We start from the raw sequence: 25,736 nt of genomic DNA on the forward strand, positions 1-25,736 counted from the left end.
GAGTCCAGCCATTTCATAATAAGAGACGCTTTAAAGACCTTGTCTTTCGTAGTCTGGAACACGCTTCGAGGGATCATCCGTTCATGCAGTAAATTGTTTACTGAGCCCTTGCCAGGCACTGAAGACGCATGATCTGAGTATAAGCAATAATTCAGTTTCTAATCCACCCAGTTGTACCAGCTTGCACTCATTTTTCTTTCTTGTTCACAAGAACATTTGATCATGAGAGACTTGGCCAAGTCTTCTGTACTTGACGTAGGTTTCCTGGGGCAGTTACTTTTGTATTCCTGTCAGAGCATTTTCATGAGCCCTTGCTGTCTCTTAGCAAACACCACTTTCCTTTATAAGTTAACATTACTTTTAATAATGTATTCCACAATACTCCCCAGGATTAATGCAAGGTTTACTGGTTCTAATTTGTAGAAGCCACCTTCTCATGCTTCAAAAATTAGATATGTAGTCCTTAGCTGATTCCTCAGATGATTCACAATTGAGGTTCACCCATCTCAGTGGTAGATTGTTAGTTCCTAGGCATGTGATTGGGTAGCTGGATGCTCTCATAATATCTACTCATCTTTACCTTTTCCAGTGTTTTATGAAATTAAGTCACTTACCAAGAGAAAGCAGAAACATAATATTTGCGTTTGACAGTATCCCACTTGTTCTTTCCCGTGCTCTGAGTTTGCTTTCTTCCCCCCATTAATCTGGTTTGGGTGGCCCTAGCCATATTTCTGTTTTTCCTGCATGCCCAGCTGAAACGTAGTTAGCCTGGGTTTGTAATCCTTTCCAGCTTTAGTCAGACTGCACTCTGTGTAGCCACAGCTGTTTATTTAGGAATTCTTTTTTCCCTGGTTACAATTACTTTTGCTATTGTGTGTTTTATCTTTAAGAGCGTTCCAACTCTCTGAAACCATTAGTGTAACACACTGTGGTTTTTATCTGTATCAGCAGCTCCTTGCTGTTGGTACAGATTCTCCTGCATTAAAAATCTTATATAACAAATGTAGTCTATTTAGCAGTTATTCTACTTAGTAACAAAAGTATATCATGCCAACATGTCCTATTAGTGTTAAGGAGGTATGGGGTAGAAACTTACTTGAATGCCTGAATCTGAATTTTATTAATAATGTTTGATGATTTTCACAATATTTAACTGATAGTACCCACTCCCTATCCCAGGATAGAGGAGAGTTGGGTCACAGGCTGTATATAAACTGCTAATTTGTTTGAAGTTTGAATTACTTTTCATGGGAAGGGGGTAGTGATAGGAAATGACCAGATGATCCACTTTTGAGACATACCAGATATTACTGAAGCATTTGAGAAGCCTCATGGATTACACCATGAATTGCCAGACCTACCAGTCAAGTTTAGATACCCAGGTAATGGTCTTACACAAAGCAACAGAGTGCATGGCAGTTTGTAGTATGTGTCTTTTAAAGCCTGTTCAGTATTTTCCAGCTTGAGGACCACTTATGTTAGTAGCTCTCATCTTCTCTGCAGATCAACAACATATTTTGAAAATATTTCAGATAATTGCATAGAAAGGAAGTAAGATATAGATACACTTTGAAACTAGCAAGTTATTTTCCTTGATACAACACTTCTCTTTTCCTCCAATTATATATATTTATGAACAGTGTTCATGGAATATTTTTGCCATAGTACAAAGAATGACTTCTGTGGATTTCTTCTTACACCCTGGAGGAGGGTGGGCTTTCATTTCAGGTATGGCTATAGCATAGCAGCATCAAGCCCGTTAAAATAATCTATTTAAAAGTTTTCATCTAAGTTACTTATTTAAAGTGTGCATCTCTCAGTAATCAGTTGTACAGTATAATTGGAACTCAGAAGTTTTTTTTTTTTTTTTTTTTTGCGGTATGCGGGCCTCTCACTGTTGTGGCCTCCCCCGTTGCGGAGCACAGGCTCCGGATGCGCAGGCTCCGGACGCGCAGGCTCAGCGGCCATGGCTCACGGGCCCAGCCGCTCCGCGGCATATGGGATCCTCCCAGACCGGGGCACGAACCCGTATCCCCTGCATCGGCAGGCGGACTCTCAACCACTTGCGCCACCAGGGAGGCCCGGAACTCAGAAGTTTTGACAGCCGAAATATTTTAAAACAACACTCTTTTCAAAGGGGAAAGATAGTAATGTCGAATAATTTAAGCTCTTTTGTTCAAACCAGTCATTGATCTGTGGTCAGACCAGCAGCTAATGAGTCTCTGGCACTAGTATTGTAGCTTAGCAGATGGTTCTGAACTAATACTCTGGGGCGATGCTAAGAGAGAAAAAAATGGGGTTCTGTTTCTGGATATGTTGAATAGCTTTCTTAGAACAATTTTACTTTGATTAAAATTAATGGTTTTAAAGCTAAATGTCTGAAAGGAGTAAACAACTCTGCTGCTTGTTCTGCTTGTTTTTGGAAAATAGTATTAACCGCCTAAGGTGATCTGGGGGATTGGAGTGAAGGTTTTACCCTGCTTTAGTTTCATTAATGCACATTGTGGAAGATGTAGAGAACATCTTGACATGGAAAAGAATAAGTTAACGTTCATTGTACAGTGGTTTCCTAAATTTCTTTGGTTATCATGTTCTTATATTCTGGAGAAGAAAAATTTCTCAAATAATAAATTGATGACTAGGTAGATCTTAAAACTACTAAGGGAAACACAGAATATAGTTAGCCATCTGTGCTCATGGTTTGTTAGATTTAAAATCTAAGTTAACCTTAATGGTGCTGTACACCATCCAAAGACCTGTACACCATGTACAGCCCTTATGTTGTCCTGCCTTCTTAGAGCTTGCTTGCTTTATTTTGCTTTTGTATATTTAATAAAAACTCTCAAATGTTTCCTTGTGTAGTTTGTGGATAACAGTTGAGTTTGTGTTGATTCTATTTCAGCAACTAACCGGCTTGTGTATGACGAGGATTCTAGCTGGTCTGTCTCCCCTCCCCCATTGTTTTGAGGGCTGTCCTGCAGATTAACCAGAGAAAATGCTTTTCCAAGAATGTTGGAATTACATGTTATTAAACTTAATTGTATAATTATATTTGAGTAGTGACATCCCATGTTTCTTTGTTATGGAATAATTGATGTTTTTCCTTATACCTAGTATTAAAATAGTTTAGTCAAGCATTTTAAATGCGAACGCTTAACAAGCACTTGCAGTGGAAATTAAGAGATGCATGCACTTTGAAAATTTAGTTGATTATTAAAGAATTTGATTAGTCCATGCCAATACTTATCTTCCATTTTCTTAAGTATTCAAGAATAAGCTATATATTTATATTGGGAGAAAGCTAATATAAGATTTGGTAATGTCAATTTCAATGACTGTTTAAAGTTTAATGAAATATTGTGATTTTTAAACTGTATTTGGTTATAACACCAAAATCATGAGGAAGGTCAGTCTATTATTGCAGCCTGTACTTTAAAACATAAATAAATAACTTTCTAGCTATAACTTTTGGCATTTATTACCTTGGGTAAGAAATCCCTAGGGATATGCAATTCTCCCACCTTCCTTAATAGTCTTATAAAACCTTAAGTTCTAGAAGCACTGTGTATATAAAAGTATTAAAACATTGATTTTATATTATGGTACATGCTGGCTCTCTGGTCTGAAGTTCCCAAACAGCACTAGTAATTGTTTTATTCTCTAATGAAGTTAAAGTAGTCCATCAGAGCAAGAAGAGTGACAGAGTAAGTCTTTGGGTAATTATATGATTATTTAAAATTAAGGGTTGATGTAGTGAGATTTGCTTTGTCTTGTATGGAAGTGCCTCTCACTGTTGGTCACCTTTGTGACTATCAGTAGCCAAGAGAGCCGTGGCACTCTGCAGCAGTGAAACCGAGATCCCTTAACTTTGACTCACTGTATGATCCTTGTCTACAAATGACTACTTTCAGTAGCTCAACATGGAATTTAAAGACAAAAAGACATGTTCAGTAGCATAGAGTGAAGTGAAGGAGTGAGAGAACTGGAGACTTAATCTGTAGGTAAGTGCTTTTATAAAATAAACGTGGAGGAGGGATTAAATTGATTCTGTGTAGTTCCTAGGGTGAAAAAATGAATGCTGTAAAAACAGCAGCTGTCTGAACCAATTGGAAAATTCCAGCAAATGCTGGATAAACACCTGTTGGGATGATCTGGTATTGGGAGGGAGGTGACGAGATGATTCATAGGATCCCTCACAATTCTGTATGTCTATGAAGTAGAGAAAACAGTGGGAGAAATTTTCAGAGGAATAGAGGGTAAGAGTTATTTAAATAATTTTAGCATAGCTACTCATACCAATTTTCATATGTATTACTATGTCATATGCTACCCAGTAGTTACCGATAATATGAGGTAAGAGTGTGGTAAAAAATAAAAATATATTTTTCCATATGCTTTTTTCAGCATTGCCTCCAGGTAAAATACATCACAGCAGCTAGTGCATTTTTAAAAGGAAAATTGTATACCAGTTTTTCTATCTCCTATAAGAGATGAAAGAGACACAATGAAATTTGTCAATAAAAGCTTTAAGAATATCTGCACATATACATGTACATTCATTACATTCAGTTTGATAACAATAGTAGTTTCATTTCAATACAGATGTTGGAGAACTCAAATTTCTGCCATGGTCATATATATATGCTATTTGAAATTCTTTTATCTAGATACAGATCTTGAGAGTGAACCTCTTGATGATAGGTGTGCAGCTAGTTTGTCCCGGAACTCATGAAGATAATTATATTGCTGAAAAAAGTAAAGATATATTGAAATACGTTGTAGAAAGCTGATTACCAGAGTAGTCATACTAGTCGGAATTGGGAATCAAAAAAATACTTGATAAAAACAGTTCTACATCCTTTTGCGTAAGGAGGTATTTCTATCTTGAGGAAGTTTTATCTTTCAATAAAGCTACATATAGTGTGAAAAACTTGTTTTAAAATCTCTAAAAATTAGGAGGTAGCATGAAATAACAGTGTTTCATAAATCTTTAAAATCCTTTCTCCCTTTACTGGCAGGAGGAAATAAGATTAAAAACACATGAAGATGCTCTTTTTGCTAATGCATTTTCCCCTGGGGAGTAAGTACAGGGGAGAGGGCACTTTCTGCAGCAATTAACAGCAGCGTATTCAAGAAAATCTATTTCTTAATTTACAGAAGCCTTAGTTTTCTGCTTTTGGTGATGATAAAATCCATTTGGAACAATTTACATAGTAGATAATATTAAAATAAAATCACTAATCTTAACAGATAAGGAAAATAAAATCTTCAAATAATTCATTTGGAGTTTTAATAGCTGCCCAGAGGATAGTCTCCTCTGCCAATAATCTCATTTTGTATTACTGTTCAGAAATTGAAATTGCATACTGCTAACTTACATCAGCACAGAGATGGAAAAAGCACGTTTGCCCCAGAATGCTGAGGTGATAAATTGACAGCCCATATTAATGTGGGCTTCATTCTCTCTACAATTAAAGATGTAAAACATACATATACATATGTTTGACACCATGTATTCTGTTTTGTGTCAAAGAGACACTTGGGAACATGTTGAATATGAAGCATCATTTGTTAAAAACAGATAATAAAGGGAGCTGCTTCTGTTTTCAGAACCCGCTCCTCAGACTTCATCCTAAAGTTGAGACTGGGTAATTGGGAAAGGAAGGCAAGTTAGCTTTACAGATCTACAAATCAATAATATCCTTGGGGCTTTGCTACTGCAGTGTTTTGGTGTTAAATAGAAAGTAAATGTGAAAGATGTCACTAAGGTTATCCACAGCAAAGGGTAATTAGCATGGTTTTACATTTTTTTCTATTATAGTCATTCATCTATCTTTGTTAAATGTTTTGGTGATACAGTAATAGGATCTTCATGAGATCTTTTTGGTCAAAAATATACCCAGGAAACTACCATTTTTCCAGGTGAGAGGATCCATTCCCAGAACAGAATGGGCAAAAACTGAACAGTAGTGGATCCTGAAAGAGTAAACTGGAAAGTTCAAATTTTTCATTATTTTGTTTGAAAAACTGAACTTTTTCAGACGTCCAGGTTATATTTAAATGTAAATTTTTAAAAAGTCAAAATATAAATAGGTGATACATGAATAATAGAATGCTCTGGATTTTCATTACCCTTTTGATGAGGTGTTACACTGTGACGGTCTGCCCCTGGCCACAGCCTCACGAGAACGGTCACCCTCCTTACCCTTATGGTCTGTATTGCTCCAGACCCTCTCAGGTCCCTCAGGCTGTCGATGGCTTGCTGCGGTGATACTGTGTCAGACAGGTATAGGAGGAGACAAGCGGCTACTAAATAGAACATGAGACAAAAATTGTACACTACGTGTAATATATATTCTTATAGTATATTATAAATTAATGATATGCTTATACTTAATTCAGACTTCTGTTTGTACAGAAGACTGAGTTTGGAAAATGAATTAAAAGACTGAGGCCTTTTAGTATGTGTTTTTGACAAATTATGATTTTAAATGACTGGTTGAATTAAAATTTAACATTGGCTTCATTCTTTTTTTTTAAACAGCTTTACTGAGTTATTTTAATTCATACCCCATACAATTCATTCAAAGTGCACAATTTAGTGGATTTTAGTGTGTTCACAGTTAAATGCAGCCATCACGACAGTCAGTTTTAGAACATTTTCATCACCTCAGAAAGAAACCCTGTACACTTTTGTTATCATCCCTCTATCACCCATCACCCCTCCCCTAAGCAACCACTAACTTACTTTGTCTTTGTGGATTTGCCTGTTCTAGACATTTCATATATATGGAATCATACGTGATCTTTTGCGACCAGCTTCTTTCACTTAGCATAATGTGTTCAAGATTCGTACATATTGTGGCACATATCAGTACTTCATTCCTTTTTATGGGTGAATAATATTCCATTGTATGGCTATACATTTTGTCTATCCATTTGTCAGCTGATGGACATTTAGGTTGTTTCCATTTTTTGGCTATTATGAATAATGTGGCTATAAGTGTTAGTGCACAGGTTTTGTCTGGACCTGTTTTCATTTCTTTGGGGTATATGCCTAGAAGTGAAATTGCTGGGTCGTAGGGTCACTCTATGTGTAACTGTTTGAGGAAGTACTGCCTGGCTGTTTTCCAAAGCAGCTGCACCTTCTTCACTCCCACCAGCAGTGTATTTAGGTTCCAGTTTCTCCACATCCTCTCCAAAGCTTGTTCTCCATTTTTTGGATAACAGCCATCCTAATGGGTGTTAGGTGGTATCTCACTGTGGTTTTGAGTTGCATTTCCCTGAGGACTAAGATGTTGAGCATTTTTCCATGTGCTTATTGGTCATTTGTATATTTTGTTTGGAGAAATGTCTGTTCATATCCTTTGCCCATTTTTAAATTTTTTAATTGTCTTTTTACTATTGAGTTTTAAGAGTTCTTTATATAGTCTGGGTAAGTCCTTTATCAGATATATGGTTTTGCAAATATTTTTTTTCCCATTCTGTGGGCTGTCTTTTCATTTTGATAATGTCTTTGAAACACAAAACTTTGTAGTTTTGATATTGTCCAACACTAAAAGGAATAACTGTTACTCCCACTGTGGTATTTCATTAGCTGTTCCCCCCCACCCCAATACATTTTTTAAAAGTTTAAAGTTAACATATATAACTTTGTTTTTATGCTTATGTTACCCATGGATATTATTTAGAAGTTACTGTCAATATCTTAACACCTGCAAAGGGAGAACATTAGAAAACAAAACAACACACAAGAATGCAGGTGCTAAGACCTGTAAATTATGTTTTGTAGAATCCTCCAAAACAATGCTGAAAATACCTCTGACTCCCACCCAGGCTTTCTAGGGAACACCAAATTTAGGGCCTTAAATAATCCTTTGGGTCTTAGCAGATATTTACTGTGTTTCATCTCATTTTCATACAAAGTGAGCATATGGCCCAGAAACACAAGTTTTCATACTTCGAGGTTAAAAAAAACAACAACTGAATAACAGAAATAGATTTCTTACCAAGACAGGATCTTCCAAGTCCTCCATAACAGCTGAAAGGGAAGTAACAGTTTTGAAGTTTGTACATTTTCATTCCATCCCAACAATTACAACCAGAGACTTGCTCTTTCTGCCTTCTATTTCTACTCTAATGCCTAGCACAGTGCCTTGTACCCAGAGATTAATAAATATTTTTGAATAAGTCAATCAGGAGCAAAGTGTGCTTATTTGTTTGTTGGGAGGTATTCCGTACACCTATAAGGGACAAAGAAGGCAGGGCCTTTTTATTGACCTCTTTAAACATCTGAGGAGTGGAACATGTTACTAAACTGATAGAAATCAGACTACTTTTACCAACTGCCACTTAATTTTTCTCTAAACAAAATCTTAGTGGTTATGGGACAGGTCCGTATGATAATTCTTCATTCATCTAGAAAGAGTAAAGAGGCAGTGTATCCTAGAGGTTTAAAGCCTGGGCTCTGGAGCCCCACCGCCTGGGGTTGAATCCTGAATCTGTCACTTATTAGATGTGTGAACCTAAGTTATTTAACCTCTCTGGGCCTCAGCCTTTTCACCTATAAGATGGGGCCAGCAACAGTACCTATGTCACAGTGAGGACTGAATGAGATAAAGCTCACAACAGCTTGGCACAGAGTAAGAGGTAAATGAGCGTTAGCTGCTATTATGTAGCATTGTGAAGAAATGAGCAGTTCTGTATAACTGGATTTGCTAGAAAAACAAGGACTGATTCTTAAGCAATAAAACCATTCACTTTAATCAGTTTCAAAGATCCTAAAAAAGTGCATTCCATACTTCCTAACTTTCTCAGAGGGTGTACTGATCCTAATTCAGTGCTGACAACTCATCATGAGCATCAGTTACTGTGGTGTATTTGTAGATGGAGCTGTAGATACATGTCTTGTGATAGGATGTGAAACAGAGGACCAAACAGGTACTGACCCCTGTATAACTGATGAACTTGCTTTCTACAAAGTGTCCCAGCTGTAGGCCTGTTTCAGAGACGAGGCTCTACTGTATAAAGGCAGAGAGAGGTAGAACATTTTAGTGGCTTTCTGCAAGATTAAGATGTACCACTTTTGAGACTTCCCTGGTGGTGCAGTGGTTGAGAATCCACCTGCCAATGCAGGGGACACAGTTTCAATCCCTGGTCCGGGACGATCCCACATGCCATGGAGCAACTAAGCCCGTGTGCCACAACTACTGAGCCTGCCCTCTAGAGCCCGCGAGCCACAACCACTGAAGCCCTTGCGCCTAGAGCCTGTGCTCCGCCACAAGAGAAGCCACCGCAATGAGAAGCCCACGGACGGCAACGAAGAGTAGCCCCCGCTCACCACACCTAGAGAAAGCCCGCGCGCAGCAACGAAGACCCAACGCAGCCAAAAAAAACCAAAAAAATTACTTTGTATCTTGCTAGCTTTATCTTTACTCCCATTTGATTGATTCCTACTCATCCTTCAAAACCTAGCTCAAATTTCAACTTCTGAAATGCCTCTGTGCCCCCCCATAGAAACCACTGCCATCCTGTGTACTGCCTCGTATACACCTGTTTTGAGTATCATTACACTTACATGATAGTGTCATTGGCTGTGGGTTCCTGCGGGTGGGGACTGTGTCTAGAGTGTGTGTTTTATATTCACAATGTTTCATACACGGTAGGTGCTATGGGTTGAACTGTGCCCCCCCACAAAAGATATGTTGTACCTAATCACTGGTACTGCGCATGTGACCTTATTTGAAAATAGGGTCTTTGCAGATATAATCAAGTTAAGATGAGGTCATTAGGGTGGGTCCTAATCCAATATGACTGGTGTCCTTACGATAGGAAACACTGTATGAAAACACAGACACACAGGGAGAATCATGTGATGACAGAGGCGGAGGGGAGTGATGCAGCCATAAGCCAAAGAAGGCCAAGGATTGCCGGCCACCACCAGAAGCTAGGAAGAAGTGAGGAAGGACTCTATCCACGGTTTCTGACTGAAGATAGCCCTGCTGACACCTTGATTTTGGACTTCTAGCCACTAGAACTGGGTGGGAATAAACTTCTGTTTTTTAAGCGACCCTGTTTGTGGTCCTTTGTTACAACAGCTGCAGGAAATGATGTAACAAAACAGGCGAGCAGTGTTCACTGACTTTATAAAGGAACAAAAATGTCCGGGGAGGACAGACAACAGGGAAAAAAATGTACCAGACCCTGTTTCTGAGGGAAGAACTCTAGAGCTGTTTAGCAGTGTGGGCACCCAAAGATAGTAGAAAGGATAGAAAAGCATCTTTGTCCAAACAAACATTAGTCACTGTAGGGACACCTCTGAAAGCTCTAGGACAATGAAAATTTCCAGTCATCAGATGCTTTATTTTATGGGAGCCTGAAGCATTTGACATACGCAAGATTGCCCATCCACCTTTCCATTCTGTTTGTGTTCAAACACCAGAGCATTTGGTTTGCTAGAACTTGCTAGAGTAGATTTTGTTAAGCTTTTCTAAACTGAGCTAGTTTGGTCTCTAGTAATCTTTCAGTAGAGGCTGCTTTCAAAGATTCGTTTGAAAAAAAAATCTCAGAATTGGTTTGAAAATGGGTTCAAAAATTGTAAAATATTTTTCACTGGCTCCATCTAACCACCTAATGCTATTGTACTTAGATTTATCAGAAAATTTAGCACAGGCAACTAACTGCATTTATTCTAAAATTTTGCTTCTACAATTAGTACTAGATGAGAGATGATGTGTTTCTATAAAGTTTGGAAACTGTAGGATGTAGGATGGCATCTAGTTCTTTTTCCCCTACTTTGCAGGTGATAGTTCTCTATATCAGAGTTTAGTTTGGTCACAAACAGATATGTGTCCCCAAAGACCCTTGTACTGGTTGGTTTGCTTTCAGAACATGAGCTACTGGCATGAAGCCCTGGGGCTCTTGGTCTAAGGAGAGAGAAGCTGGCTGGGCTTGCCCTTTTCCTAGGTGCCTGAGACTACTCAGTTATTTGGTATAGTCTGTATACTTTCTAGCTCAAAGCAATGACCTTAGAGCTTTTGAGGTATTACACTACTTAATGCTCCATCTTGCTCCAGAAAGGATTAAGAAGATTAGGATGCAAAAAACAAAAAAAATCCCAAAAAACAAAAAAACCCCAATAAGCACAAAGACCTATGTTTAGTAAATGATGAGTTCTCTTTGCTCTTCACAAGTACCTCCTCACATATTAGAATAAGTCTATAGTTTTCTCCTTGTGGCTGGCTCCCCTCTGCTCTGTGGGTCTCACTTCTGTATAACTAATGTTCCCTTCCATGGCACCACTTAGTCTTTCCAATGCTACTGTCTACTGCTGATTGTCACTTTCTTCTTCCTTTCTCCAAGCTACTTTTTTCTTTTCTTCTCATTTTTTCCCCTTAATCCATTTTCTTTTGTTTTAAACTTTCATACCAGCAGCTTATTTACAGCCACTGACAAACGATGAGAGTCCCTCTTTCATTCAGGTAGCAAATTCATATCATCAAATATAATTTTCAAGTCCTGTTTTTAGGATTGCTCATTGCTTAGGGATAATTCCTTTGCTGTTAATTTTTTTTAAATGGACTTTCTTGCTGTTGGAAGAAACTAAACAACTGAAAGGCCGACCAGTAGGTATGGTGTTACATTACAAGAATGATGCCCTCACCTTTTTGGGAAGGAGAGGGTCCCAAAATCATGAGTAAAGGTCTAAGACAAAAGGAAAGAAAGCAAAAAAAAAAAAAAAAAAAAAAAAAAAAAAAAAAGCCTGTTACCCTGTCCTAAAATTTCCTCATCTACTCATTTATTGTCCTTACTCTTCAAAAGTAATAATGGTACATAGCACAGGGAGATCAGCTCGGTGCTTTGTGACCACCTAGAGGAGTGGGATAGGGAGGGTGGGAGGGAGGGAGACGCAAGAGGGAAGAGATATGGGAAGATATGTGTATGTATAACTGATTCACTTTGTTATCGAGCAGAAACTAACACACCATTGTAAAGCAATTATACTCCAATAAAGATGTAAGAAAAAAAAAAAAGTAATAATGGCAAATATCTGAGTGCTTGCTCTGTGCCAGGCATGGTGCTAGTACTTTTCATGTATTATCTCCTTTTGATCCTTGCAACAAACTATAAGGTAGGTAATAACTGCATAAGGATGCGATAATTTGAGAAATCATTTTGACTGGGACATTTTTCATGTAGTATATGGAGAAAAGGAAAACATACTGTATTAAGGTTTTTCGGTTATTTTTAAGGCAGATTTCAAGCTCCTCCATTATGTCACAGCAGCTGGCTATGTCAGGAGTGCCTCCATCTGGAATCGGATGATGATGAGTGATAATTCCATACTGATGGTAGAGGTCCACAAGGTTTGGAACTCTGTATTTTAACAGTTCCCCTCTGGTGCAGAAAACAAATATGTCTTGTATACCATAGCTCTTTAGTTCTTCTGCCAATAGACCAAGATACACAAGGACACACATGGACAAAACATTACAATTTAAATACAGTCAGGAGGGAAAATATGGAGTTAAGTTCCTTAAGCCAAACAAACTAAGTAAATAACAAATGATAACCTTTGAAGTGCTCATTGATAATCTAAAACAATACTGATCTGTCTTCAAACTAGGGTAAAAACCAAGTCACTAAGCACAAAATAGTAATTAGAAACATCTGAACCAAAAGGTTATTAAAATGAAACCTGACTTTATAAGTCAAAATGTTTTTTTACTGGATTGTAAGACATCCATTATATTGCTGTTTTGAAAAAAAAATTTTTTTTACAATAAATACTGCTTTAAAATAAATTGTAAAACACCTAATATTTCAAAATAAGAAGGAATGATAGCACATTTTTTCCCATTTTCTTCTCACCAAATCAATGGTGTTTGCTGTGTACAAGTCTCTGTTATTTTGTTTTACCCTAAGCACTGTATATAAAATCTCCAGCACAGCCATGGTGCCAGAGCTCTTGTATTCTCACCTATTGTACCACACCATCATGTATTTAACTTTATGGACTAGGTTTCTAGGAAATAAAGCATTAGCTGTATGAAAATTATGTGACTTAGTGAATTTCAGTATAATGATATGAACCAAGCGAGAGTAGCAGGCCATTCTGTTCACTGGAGCTTCCTTAGGGCAATATTCACTACAGAGCATTTGGTTCAAAATGAATAATTCTGACTCATCTGATTCCCCTTTTTCTCTCCCCACCCACTAAATCCTAGGACATTTAGCTATTTAAGTACAAAGCACTTTTTAATCATGAAACTCTAAACCTGTACTTGAAATATGGCTAGTCCAAATTGAGATGTATTGTAAATGTAAAATACGTATCTGATTTCAAAGACCAAGTACCAAAAAACTCCTATCTCAATAATTTTATACTTAAAACCCATTGAAATGATACTATTTAGCCTATATAAGGTTAAATCAAGTATGTTACTAAAATTAATTTTACCTGTTTTTACTTTTTTAATGTGGCCCCTAGAAAATGTCAAAAGTACATATATGGCTTCTATTTGTGGCTCCCGATATGTTTCTGTTGGACAGTGCTGCCCTAGGTAATACTATTATGCTTTTGTACTTGTAAAAGGGTTTAACTTGTAGTTGACATCCGTCACCATTTTTAAGAGAGTAGGTAAATTTCCTATTTGCCTGTTGCACGCATTGAATAATTTCTATTATATAGTAGATTTCAACTTTCTCAGAAAGGACTCTGAGGACAGACAAAGGAAGTGCTGCCAGGAGAGTCTTAGGTATCCCCCTTCAGACACTGTCATCTGTTTCGTATATTGGATTCCATTTAAGATTTCATTGGAAGAAAAAAAGGTTTGGTAAAAAATTGGAAACTCCTTTTACAGAAGAGACTAAATGAATAGGGTTTTCCAAAATGTGCAAGATTGGCTCTGGAACCAATGATTTAAATGATATTTTGCTCATAACTGAATGTTCTCCAAATGGAAACTTCCTACCATGGTGGGTATCTCTAGAGCAGAAAATCTCTACAAATACTGCAAGGGTCAACTAATCTATTAGTCTTTTCTGGTAGGTAAATTAAAGAAAGTATATTAGCAAATTGATATTCTAGGATAATTAGGACAGAATTTTAAGATTTATAAAATCTATAGTGGTCAAAATCAAACAATATATACATTTTTGTATTGGTTTATTATAAGGACATTGGTAGGACTATCAGGCTTGAGATATTCCAGGCCAACCAGAATAAAATATTTTGGAAGTCTAAATTTGTTAGTATCATACAATATATAAATTCCAAATTGGGACAGATTATCAGGATATTTGTAGGATTATTAGACTTGAGGCTAAGAACATCCTTGGGCATGTAGAGATCAGACCCTATTCCATCTTTTCCACCTAGACACTGGTTCTGTAAATTTTCTATGTGGGATGGACAATTTCAATACTACCTCTGGGTTCCCAGCTCAGGCTTAATTTCCAGTATCACAGTCAAGTCTGCAAAGAACAGTATGTTCAAAGATCTGGGCAGGGCTTCCCTGGTGGCACAGTGGTTGAGAGTCCACCTGCCGATGCAGGGGACATGGGTTCGTGCCCCGCTCTGGGAAGATCCCACATGCTGCGGAGCAGCTAGGCCCGTGAGCCATGGCCGCTGAGCCTGCGCGTCCGGAGCCTGTGCTCCGCAATGGGAGAGGCCACAACATTGAGAGGCCTGTGTACTGGAAAAAAAAAAAAAAAAAAAAAAAATCTGGGCAGTGCAATGTCAGCTTTCTACTTACATACTTTTCCCCCTCCAACTTATACATTATAACTCAAATGCAGTTTTTATGTATAGAACTACAACAATCAGTGAAAAGCAACACTATGTTTAGTAAATGATGAGTCTTCTTTGCCCTTCACAAATACCTCTTCACATATTAGAATAAGTCTATAGTTTGAAACTTTATGAAATACCAAACATTTTTTTTGGAAAATTCAGAAGAGACTACAGTTTGTTCTTTTTTTTTTTTTTTTTTTTTTTTCTTTACGCCAGCCTCACACTGTTGTGGCCTCTCCTGTTGCGGAGCACAGGCTCCAGACGCGCAGGCTCAGCGGCCATGGCTCACGGGCCCAGCCGCTCCGTGGCATGTGGGATCTTCCCGGACCAGGGCACGAACCCGTGTCCCCTGCATCGGCAGGCGGACTCTCAACCACTGTGCCACCAGGGAAGCCCCAGTTTGTTCTTTTTGACAAAGAGATTTTTAGTATTATTTTTTAAGACCCTATTAAGATGCTCCTGTCATATTACACCTACCTGTATCTTTTTGGATATTTCTTCTAACATCTCTAAATTTACAACCTGTAAGTAGTAACAAGGCAAGTGAAAGAGTCAGTTTCTGGTCATAAATAACAAGTATATTAAACACATATATAGCTACTGTAGAAAGTCATTACACATGATCACTTATATGCTTCAATTCCATTCTGAATGGGAATTTAAATTTCTTATATTCTTAGGAATATAATTCCAGGGATTCATAGATCTCAGCTGAAGGAACTCTTAATCCAAGGATTCTTTATTCCGTGTCCTTTCTGTAACAAGTACCTGGCTGTAGTCCTTAGCCTCACATTGTACCCCTGTGTTACATTTTATAAGATAGGTAAATCAGAAATGTAGAACTGTGAATGTGGATGTGGAAGGGTTGAAGAGTGGGTCTATGTTCCTTTATCTGTAGCCCACCAAGAGGGTTTCCAGAACGGAGTTCCTATGCTGATAGTCTGTGAAATTCTCTTACTGCTCAGTACAGAGAATTATATAAAAAATAATTTCTAATATATCGATAGTGTCACCTACCTGGAAGAGCACATAAACCAAGAAATTGAGAACAGTTCACTCGTGACAGGGATAGCCTGAAAGGAATAAAACTTTATCAAGTTTAGTTCAATTTAAAGTTATAGATGGACATTTATACAAACGTGTGTGCCTGCCACTAAATGAAGGTGTTTTAAAGTTTTACAGCAGTCACAAAACAAAAATTCATAGTTAAATATCAATGTATTGGTCACAAAAAGGCTTAGAAAGACTAGGAGTTTCAAAATAGGAACTTATCATTTGCTTTGTTGCAATTTAAGTCTGAAAAGTGGCAAGCTAATTTAAACTAACTTAAGGATAGTAATGCCTAGGTTGCTTACAGCTAGTATAAAGTGTACTTAAGTTGTCCTGTGGTTTGTTACCTGAGATATTTTGTGTTAGTAACCTTAGGAAATAAGCTGGAAAATGACCATCTGACAATTTCATCTCCAGCATTCATTCAAAATTACTATTTTAAGATTTCTTTATAGGACTTCCTTAAACAGATACAATTTCATAGAATAAAAACCACAGGCTACCTATTCTTTGTTGTAATGGATTTTGGTTAAAATGAAATAATTTCAAGAAATCGTATTCCCAGTTTGCAGTGTCTGGGGACAAAGCGGGCAGACGCTCACCTTGTCTGCAAAACAGAAGGTGAATTTAGAGGAAAATATGGGGCATTGTATAAATATCACCTGACTTTGAAAATTAGATGAGTTTTTGAGTTCGAAGGCGGCTTAGAAGGGGAAATGAAAGTTAATTGCTATTTGATGGCAGAACAAAAGAACTATAGGGACAACACTTTTTTTCTCTTTCTACAGCAGGGTCAGTGCTTAAAGAGAGAGATTATTACACTTACAGGGATTGTAGAGAATCTGCTGTAACCGTAAGTCACTGCCAAAATTCAGAAGTTGATTTTATATAAAAACATTTGTTTTTGTTATTGTATCTATGGTGATGTGGCTTTTATCTTAAACAGGGTCTGCTGATAGATGCATTATTGTGGCAAGTAGTTCTAGGACTGGAATAAATGATAACATAGGATCTCTCATCCTATGTTTTGTACACTATTCTTTTGTCATAAAAGAATAAGAAGGTTTTGGTACTAAATGGGAGCTCGTTCAAATCTTAACTCCTTGTTTCTATTATGGTTTTCTCAATGTATAAGGAAGGAACTCCCACCACTCCCCTTACCCCCCCCAAAAAAGCTTTATTCTACCATAGATAAGAATTATATAATCAGCAGAAGAGAATCATTTTCAATATGTAGACTAAATTCTACAAAGATTATTATGTACACATCAAATATTTTAGCTCATCATTGATCAGAAAGGTTAACATACCATGATATGTCAATTGGAGTCTGTTCGTCTTCAATAGGCTCTTCGTCTGATGAGTCAAATTCACTTGTTTGCACTGAACTAGGCTTCAAAAGAAATCAGTTATGTTAAATAACTGTAAAGAATATTTACATATAGTTTTAGTATAGCTGATCCTTGCTTAAAGACAAACTGATGCATATTTGCAATTTACTCAACCTGGAATATCAGAGAGATCAGCAATATCAATAATAAACTATTGCTGTTTACTGTCTTATTAATAATTACAGCCCCATGTAGTGGAAAGTGTTGGATTGGGAACCAAGAAACCTGTCTTCTGGTCTTGGCTCTGCCACTTACTGTATAAACTTGGACAAGCGATGTCAGTTTCTACTGGATCTCAGTTTTCCAAAACTATAAAGTGAGATTTATTCATTCATTCATTCACAAACATTTCTTGGACACCTTCATTTGCCAAGCTCTGGAGATGCAAAGATCCATAAAATAAATAGCCTGCCTTCAGTATAATTGGAGAGACAATGTGTAAATAGATTCAAAAAAGTTAGAAGTGCTAAAATGGCACTATGCCCTTCAGAGCAGACAAGGGAGTGACTGCTTAGGGAGCTGGAGAAAGCTTCACAGAGGAGAGATCCATTAGTTGGGTTTTGACGGATGAGCAGGAGGTTTTTAAGCAGATAGAGAAGTTAAGGCAATTAAGGCAAAAAGAGAAAGGGCTTTGTACAGTATATTTCCTTGGTGTCTGCAGGGGGTGGGGGGGATTGGTTGGTTCCAGGACCTCTCCCCCCCACCGTGGGTTCCTAACTCCCCAGATGCTCAAGTCCCTTACATAAAACGGACCAACATGGGACAGTTGGTCCTCCGCATCCACGGACACCAAGAGCTGACTGTATCCAGGAACTGTGACATCAGAGCAGAGAAGAGGAAGCTAAAGGAGTTTTCTCTACCCCATTTCTCAATAAATAACCCCCAAACAGCCTAGCAGTTTGGTTGGTGGGTGAGTGGGAGTACAGGTGGAATACCATGTCCCTAACTTTGTGAATCACTGGCCTAGAGAGACTGAGATGAACTTTGTGTGCTGATCTAAGGAGTTGAGAATCACGTGGGAAGCATTTCTACATGGAAGATGTGTTATAGGACCAATAAAAAACACACCTTTCTTCTACTTCCTAGTTGGAACCAGCTGAGGGATGAGACCCTGGAGAGGCAAATGGAGATCAGTATATCAGTTTTATTACTGAGTGTCAGATGCAGGATGGAGGATGTGGCTTTAAAGCTGAGGTCAAGTGGGTTTGTCAATTCTTCACTCCAGAATTGGACTTATCCACCCAGGCACAGGCAGTGATGGACAACCCATGGCTCCCCTGTGGCAGAGAGCACCCCAGATAGTACTCTCTGCAAAGAGAAGGGAAGGAAGGGTTGAGCTACTTGTGTTCAGTTCCTCCCAAACTCAGGGATCAGATCACTCACTCTTCCCCTTCTGGGGACAAGTGTAGAAAGAGGCCAGGAGTGAAGGACAGCTGATGTCCCTCCACATGGAAATAGGGGGATTAGCAAGTGTAACCGCCTAATGTCTTTTCTAGCTCTGAAGCTATATTCTATCCTATAATGGTCTTATTTGTAACTGCCAGATCACTTTACAGAGCCAATTTAGGCCATGGATTTGAGTTGCTTTGGGTCTATCCGTATTATTATTATCAACTCAACTCAAATGGAGCCCTTTCAACAGGCTGTCAGCTCTGGTGGTAGGTGATGTGAGTCAGGTGGGGCTTCAGCCCCTTAAGCCTGTTTTTTCTTTCTTTAAGGCAGTTTTGATGATTCAAGAGTTTCAGTTTGCGTGGCCCATTCACTCAGGCTCTCCCAGCCAGCTTTACAAATCCTAACAGAGTTGGATGTTTCTGCTTCCCCAAGCCCAGAGATTCTTAACTCCAGGGAAAGGGACGCAGTGCCAGGTGGCCCCGTGGAATGGTGGCCGTGGTGACACACCCACAAGCTGGGGGTGTTAATCATCTTTCAGGAAGTTTTCCCCGTCCGCGGAGAGGACTGCTCCCCAGGGGGCCCAGGGCATCCCAGGATATGCTTTGGGGCTGGAGTATCAGGCTGAATGATGCACGGAGACACTTAAGCTCTCTATGCCTCCGTTCCTTCGTAAAACGGGGCTCAGCCCTCTCTGGCAGGGCTGTCGTGAGGCTTAGGAGACCCCGCATGCGACAGCTCACAGCCCACAACAGGCGCACAGCGAATGTCTGTCTTCCCCTCGCCCGCCTCCGACCCTATTCCTTCGCTGCCATCCTTCTCGCAGGTCCCGGGAAGCGCCACCTCCCTTTCCCTGGACGGTTACTGCGCGAGTCGTGTCGCAACTAGGCTGGGGCTGTCCCCGGGCTCAATAAATGGCGTCGGGGCCGCTCCCATCCCTCCGGCTCGGTTCCTCCAATCCCCGGCCCCACTCACCGGCTTCATAACTGGCCGCGACATACAGACCGACCTCCTCCTCCCTCGGGCAGCACCAGCGTCTCAGCCTCCGCCCCGCGCCGTCTGCCCCTCCGCTCAGCTCATTGGTACATCCTTCTGTGAGGTGGGGCGAGGCTTCTTCTTGGAACCAATCGGACACTCTCCCTGTTTCTTACTCCGCCCCCGGTGCCCAGGCTCGGCCTCTAACCGCTCATTGGTTCCTACGGGGCCTTTGAAACACGCGCCGGAGGAGGGCCCTGCTGAGTGTTGATTGGCTGGGAGGGCGCCCTCCTCCCCCAAGTTGGGAGCCGGGTGGGGCGGGGAGAGGGGCGGAGCGATATCTTCTAAAGGCCGCCCCAGCTCTGTGGGGACGCTGGAAAGCGGTACTTTCTCGAGGCAGGATCCGAAGCGGTACCAGGGTAGGGAGTTTTGTTTGTTTTTTAAAATTATTTTTTATTTTTTAAGGGCATGATGGGAAGCATTGACCTGGAGCATCTTGTGAAAACACACCACATCCTGTAGACTTTATAATTGTGGTCATATCTAGTCATATAAATACTATGGGAACCGCCAAAAATCCAGAATATAAACATACCTAGTATGTTTGATATTTTATGTTCCTTACCATTCCAGGATATATACAGGTTAGGATGTAGATCAACCTTCCTGTTAACAAAATATCAATGAAATAGTATGTTATGAAGAGGAGATAAAGTCTCCAGATGGTTTTAAGTGCTAGTTTCTAAGTAATTGGCTATTATGTTTAAAAAATATGTTTGATTATTCTCTCCCCCATTCTCCAGTCCCCATTTAGTTGGCCATGGGGAAGAAGGTCACCTGGAGCAATATTACCTGCTGATGTGACAAAAATATGCAGAGCTTTCAGCTCCTTGACTCATGTTGTGGAAACCAGTGGGTAGAGAGCTAATGGGAAGAATTCTTTAGCAAAGAAGATAGCACAGTTTGACTTAGAGACTGTATTAGTCAGGGTTCTCCAGAGAAAATAACCAGTAGGATATGTACATGAAGAGATTTATTTTAAGCTTGGCAAGTCAAAAGCTGATAGGGGAGACTAGGGGGGGCTGGAGACTCAGGAAAAAGTTGTAGTTGGAGTTCAAAGGCAATCTGCTGTAGAACAAGGACTACCTGATATTGCAGGTGAAGTCCAAAGGCCATCTGCTCCAAAATGCTTGCTTGCCTTTTTGTTCAGGCCTTCAATTGAGTCAATCAGGACCACCCACATTATAGAGGGGAGTCTGCTTTCCTCAAAGTCCACCAACTGAAATGTTAATCTCATCCGAAAACATCCTCATAGAAACATCTAGAACACATTTTGAGCAAATATCTGGGCACCATAGCCCAGCTAAGTTTGCACATAAAGTTAGCCATCAGACATGTCCAGTCATCACTGAACTTGATTCATTAATTTATTCAGAAAATATTTATTGAGCATCATCTGTGTCCTAGGTACTATTCAAGGTGCAAGGAATATCTGAGTGAACTAAACAAAGTCCCTGCCTTTATGGGGCTCACATGGTGCTGGGGGAGACTGTCAGGTAGTGATATGTGCTGTGAAGAAAAAACAAGTGGAGTCTGATGAGGATGCTATTCTAGATAGAAAAGTCAGGGAAGGCATCTTTGAGCTGTCACTTGAGAAGCACCCAAATGAAGAGATAGAGTGAACCATTTGAATATTTAGAGGAAGAGTTTTCAGTCTGCCTGAAGAGTAAGGAGGTACAAAGCCCCTGGGGTGGGAATGTGCTAGGTGTGTTCAAGGAACAGCAGGGAGGCCAGTATGGGAGAAGCTGATTGAGTGAGGCTGAGAGAGGTAGGCAATGAAGCAGGGCCTTGTGGGAGGCTTAAGAGCCTCTTTTCTGAAGCATTGAGAGAGGGTCCAAGGAAAGACTGGGATCTGCACTCCAGGTACGTACTTTCTGGGTGGGCTTAAGGATGTTTGATACTCCCTCATTCCCTAACTCTCTCCTTCTTTCCCCTTCTCCCAGTGTTGTCTCCACAAATCTCTTTAATCTTCAATATCAGACATCCCTTCCATTTCCTCAGAACATACCTCCCCCCTTTGGAATTAATGAAATCCCAGCCCCTTCGAGTATGGTACAAATTCTGCCACCTCTGGCCTCAGCTGGATGTGAACATAGTCTCAATCTGTTCTAGCTCCTGCTGATTCTGCAGAGAGGGGAGGATGAGCTCCAGTCCCATGGTAGGAAGAGGGTAGAAGGTGGAGGGCTGGAGTAAGCTGGGAGCATTACAATTTCTGTTTGTTCTCTCCACCAGCAGGGCCGGTCTAGGCTTTCTCTCTACCCAGAGACAAATACATCTCACCTCTGTGATATAGGGTTTTCTTTTTTTTCTTTTTTGTCCAGTCCAGGGTTTGGCAAGCTATGGCTCATGGATCAAATCTCACAGGCCTGTTTTTATAAATAAAGTTTTATTAGAAGACAGCCACACTCATTGTTTAAGTATTTTTTTAAAATTAATTAATTAATTAATTTTTGGCTGCACTGGGTCTTCGTTGCTGTGCACGGGCTTCTCACTGCGGTGGCTTCTCTTGTTGCGGAGCACGGGCTCTAGGCGCGCGGGCTTCTGTAGTTGTGGCAGGAGGGCTCAGTAGTTGTGACTCGCGGGCTCTAGAGTGTAGGCTCAGTAGTTGGGGTGCAGGGGTTTAGTTGCTCCGCGGCATGTGGGATCTCCCGGACCAGGGCTTGAACCCGTGTCCCCTGCATTGGCAAGAGGATTCTTAACCACTGTGCCACCAGGGAAGTCCCCTGGTTGTTTAAGTATTATCTGTGGCTACTTTTGCATTACAGTGGTAGAGCTGAGTAGTTGCAGCAGGGACTGTATGGACTGCAAAACCTAAAATATTTACTCTCTGGTCCTTTACAGAAAAAGTTTGCCCACCCCTGTGATATAGTCTATGAGAGAAATGTATATTTCTTCTAGTAACATGATTTTAACTCTGTTTCTTGCAAAGGAAGAATCCTGGCCTTATTATGCTAAAACATTCTCCTCTGCTCGGCTTGATCCCTTCATTATGGGGGTCCCACATAAACTGACATGGGCTATGGCTGAACTATCTGGTTAAATGGCATCATAGTAACCTAGTTTCTCTCTAATCCCCAAGATTCTCCCTGGAGAGGAGGAGTGGGGGCTGACGTTCAGCCTGCCACACCTGTAGTCTTCAGTTAATTTTTTGTTGTGTGACTCACGGCTGTTAACAGAAATGTGTGTGGTCAAAACAATGTGGAGGATTTATCCAAACCATCAGAGGGAAAAGTGTTAACATATGTTCACAGACAGATGAGTATCTTTAGAGATGCTCAAAGAGAAATGAAACATGATTGCCATCAGAGGTTGTACTTGGATGTATGTTTTACAAATAGATCCATATTTTTTAAATATTTTAATATTAATGCTAATGGATTTGACATGTGTGTTAGGGAGAGAACACTGGAATCTTAGAGTTGACTGCAACTTGGAGAGATCATACCTCCCCATTCGTGACATGCTAAGTTTAAAAATTTCTCTTGTGCTGACCATCAGTTACAGTATATAACATCTGCAGTAGGCATATGTTGTTTTCCAATTGCTTCTTCCTTTGGTGAGTTGTTCCTGTCTCATTTCATGCAGTCTTGTTGGGCATGTGACTGGGACTGATCCATAAATGTACCCTATTCCTCTGGTCACAGTTAATGGTCCAGGGAATGCATGTGACCCCAACTGGAGCATCCTTCCTTGTCTTGTGTGCTTTGGTTACTGGTATTCTTATTTTCTTCTTTACCTTCCTAAGGTCTCTGTTTTACCCCAGAATGATGATGAGTTCTAATTTGCACTGGACAACTGGAGTAGATTGTAAAATATATTTAAAATATTATTTAAATTTTAAAATGCTATTGTATTTTATAGTGGGAATGGATGTAACAACTTCGCTCATTCCACAGACTCTTCTGTCCTGTGACTTTGCCATGTTCTGTCACGAGGTGGAGTATAATACTCCTCTTAAATATGGGCTGGCCTTAGTGACTAGTTTGACTGGTAGAATATACCAAAGTGATCAATGATAAGCTTGATAAAATTGCATCCTCATGTATCCAGCACCCAGATCAAGGAATGGAACATTACCAGCCCCCAGAAGTCTCCTTCGTCCACTAGCCACCCCAAAGGTTAGCTCTGGTTTGATTTCTGAAACCATTGCTTAATTTTGCTTGCTTACAAGTTGTATATAAATGGTATCTTTTGTGTCTGACTTCTGTTGCCCAGCTTTGTGTTTGTGAGATTCATTCATGCTGTTGTGTGGGGTTGTACTTGTTCATTCTCATGGCAGTATTCTGTTGTATGAATGCTGTAATTTATTCATCTCATCTACTGTTGATAGGCACTGGGTAGTTTCCAGGGCTGGGCAATTATGAATAGTGCTGCTAAAAATATCCTTGTCCATGTCTTTTGGTAAACATATGTACATATACATGTATATGTATATAGTAGGAGTGGAAGTGCATATGTTCATCCTTCATCAGTAGGGCCAGTTTTCCAGAGAGGATGTACCAATTCACGCTCCCACGGGCTGTGTTAGAATTCTAGGTTAACATTTTGGCCAACATTTAGTATTGCCTGTCTTTTTCATTTTAGCCATTCAGTGGGTGCTAATTTCAAATTGTCAAGAGACTAACACTAATCAGTTGGATATCAGAGAGAATCAGTAGATGCCATTCTTTAAGAGGTAGCAAAAGTTCCATAATTTTTAGGAATTTTTGGAAAATGTTTTTGTACTATGTTATCATGTGTAAATATTTTATGCATTATTTTATAAATGTCCATATCATTGCAGCGTCTATATTTTGAGGGTACATGCCTACTTTAGACTGTGAAACTACTGATATGAACAGAGTGACCCTCAGTTTAGGAAGCTTCCCAAATTTAGGCCTCATCAGTGAGCACCTCGCACTGTGATGAGAGAAATATTATTTAAGTTTCCCAGGCATCTCCAGGTTGGGGCTAAAATTAAAGTCACAATAACCATCTTTTTTTTTTTTTTTTTTTTTTTTTCTGGTATGTGGGCCTCTCACTGTTGTGGCCTCTCCCGTTGCGGAGCACAGGCTCCGGACGCGCAGGCCCAGCGGCCATGGCTCACGGGCCCAGCCCCTCCGCGGCATGTGGGATCCTCCCGGACCGGGGCACAAACCCGCGTCCCCTGCATCAGCAGGTGGACTCTCAACCACTGCGCCACCAGGGAAGCCCACCATCCTTTATGAAATAATATTTCTCTGGTTGCTAGTCTATCTACTCTCTGAAATTGCAGCCCCTGTTTATTCCTCACGCTAGTTCAGTGCATACTCACGGATGACATCTCGTATGCTTGGAAAGGCAAGAGCAAGGCACCCGCTGTCTTTGGCTCTCCTGCTCTCCCTTGCTTGTGGGGTCACTGCCCAAACCTGGAGCAGCAACCACGCTGACACCCGCCGAAGGTGCTGGGACCACCGCTGACCACTGACGTCCCACCCATCTGCAGTGCCAACTGCACCTTCTCTGTCGCTGCTGAAATTGCTGGCACAGGATTTTGCTAACACTTGCATCTTCAACGTCCCCTGGAGATTTTAATGAAATAGCTCTTTTTAGTTTCACTGGCTGTTTACAGCCATGGAACTTGGGTCACAGGATGTTGAGGGTGGCCAACACTGAGCAGTACTGAGAATTGTCCCTCCCCTCTGGCTCTGTCTTGATGTCATGGAACCCAATTTGTGTACTTTGACTTTCTCTTCCTTTAGGGTGACTTTCTTCCCAGGAGTCCTCTGGCCTCGCTGGGAAACAATCCCGACAAGATTATCTCACCCTCTGCCAGCTGTGCTCAGGTATGTCTGAGTCCCGAGTGCTTAGTCTCAAGCTGGGGTGACCTCATGTCCGGTTTAAACCTTAGCCCTGGTTTATGACTGTTGGTTGCCCTGGCGTAATTATTAACAGCTCTCTCTTTTACTTTCAAAAGTGTCCAGGGTGGGGTAGTAAAATATATGGACCTTCTCTCTCCAGCCATCTTTAGGAAAGTTTTCCAGAGGTAAAACAGAATCAACAGCACCTTTTAGAACAGTCAAGAAATAGAATATATAGGAAAGGGTTTTGAACGCCAA

The 25,736-nt window shown here is 40.1% G+C and overlaps 1 protein-coding gene across 4 annotated transcripts; it reads right to left on the reverse strand.

Annotated features, from left to right (window-relative positions):
* Positions 1 to 4,510: 4,510 nt before the first annotated feature.
* On the reverse strand, positions 4,511 to 19,678 carry CDKN3 (cyclin dependent kinase inhibitor 3). Of its 4 annotated transcripts, none has more exons than XM_060098104.1 (8): positions 19,600 to 19,678; positions 17,155 to 17,237; positions 15,812 to 15,867; positions 15,272 to 15,316; positions 12,223 to 12,310; positions 8,010 to 8,041; positions 6,206 to 6,309; positions 4,511 to 4,746 (listed from the first exon to the last, which is right to left on the reverse strand). In XM_060098104.1, the coding sequence occupies exons 1-8, from the start codon at positions 19,621 to 19,623 to the stop codon at positions 4,660 to 4,662; spliced, it is 519 nt and encodes a 172-aa protein (XP_059954087.1). In that variant the 5' UTR covers positions 19,624 to 19,678; the 3' UTR covers positions 4,511 to 4,659. The 4 variants fall into 4 exon arrangements, with proteins under 4 accessions (XP_059954087.1, XP_059954085.1, XP_059954086.1 ...); XM_060098102.1 differs by having other exon boundaries at positions 12,223 to 12,445; XM_060098103.1 differs by lacking the exon at positions 15,272 to 15,316 and having other exon boundaries at positions 12,223 to 12,445.
* Between the last annotated feature and the right edge of the window lie 6,058 nt (positions 19,679 to 25,736).

Source organism: Mesoplodon densirostris, chromosome 4, assembly GCF_025265405.1.
Source record: "Mesoplodon densirostris isolate mMesDen1 chromosome 4, mMesDen1 primary haplotype, whole genome shotgun sequence".
Taxonomy (NCBI): domain Eukaryota; kingdom Metazoa; phylum Chordata; class Mammalia; order Artiodactyla; family Ziphiidae; genus Mesoplodon; species Mesoplodon densirostris.

Coding starts and splice junctions, on each gene's coding strand:
- CDKN3 (XM_060098101.1), bottom strand. CDS start 19,623: ATGTCGCGGCCAGTTATGAAGCCG. Junction 17,238..19,599: donor CGCGGCCAGTTATGAAGCCG/GTGAGTGGGGCC, acceptor TTTCTTTTGAAG/CCTAGTTCAGTGCAAACAAG. Junction 12,446..15,271: donor AAATATCCAAAAAGATACAG/GTAGGTGTAATA, acceptor GTCTATTGGCAG/AAGAACTAAAGAGCTATGGT.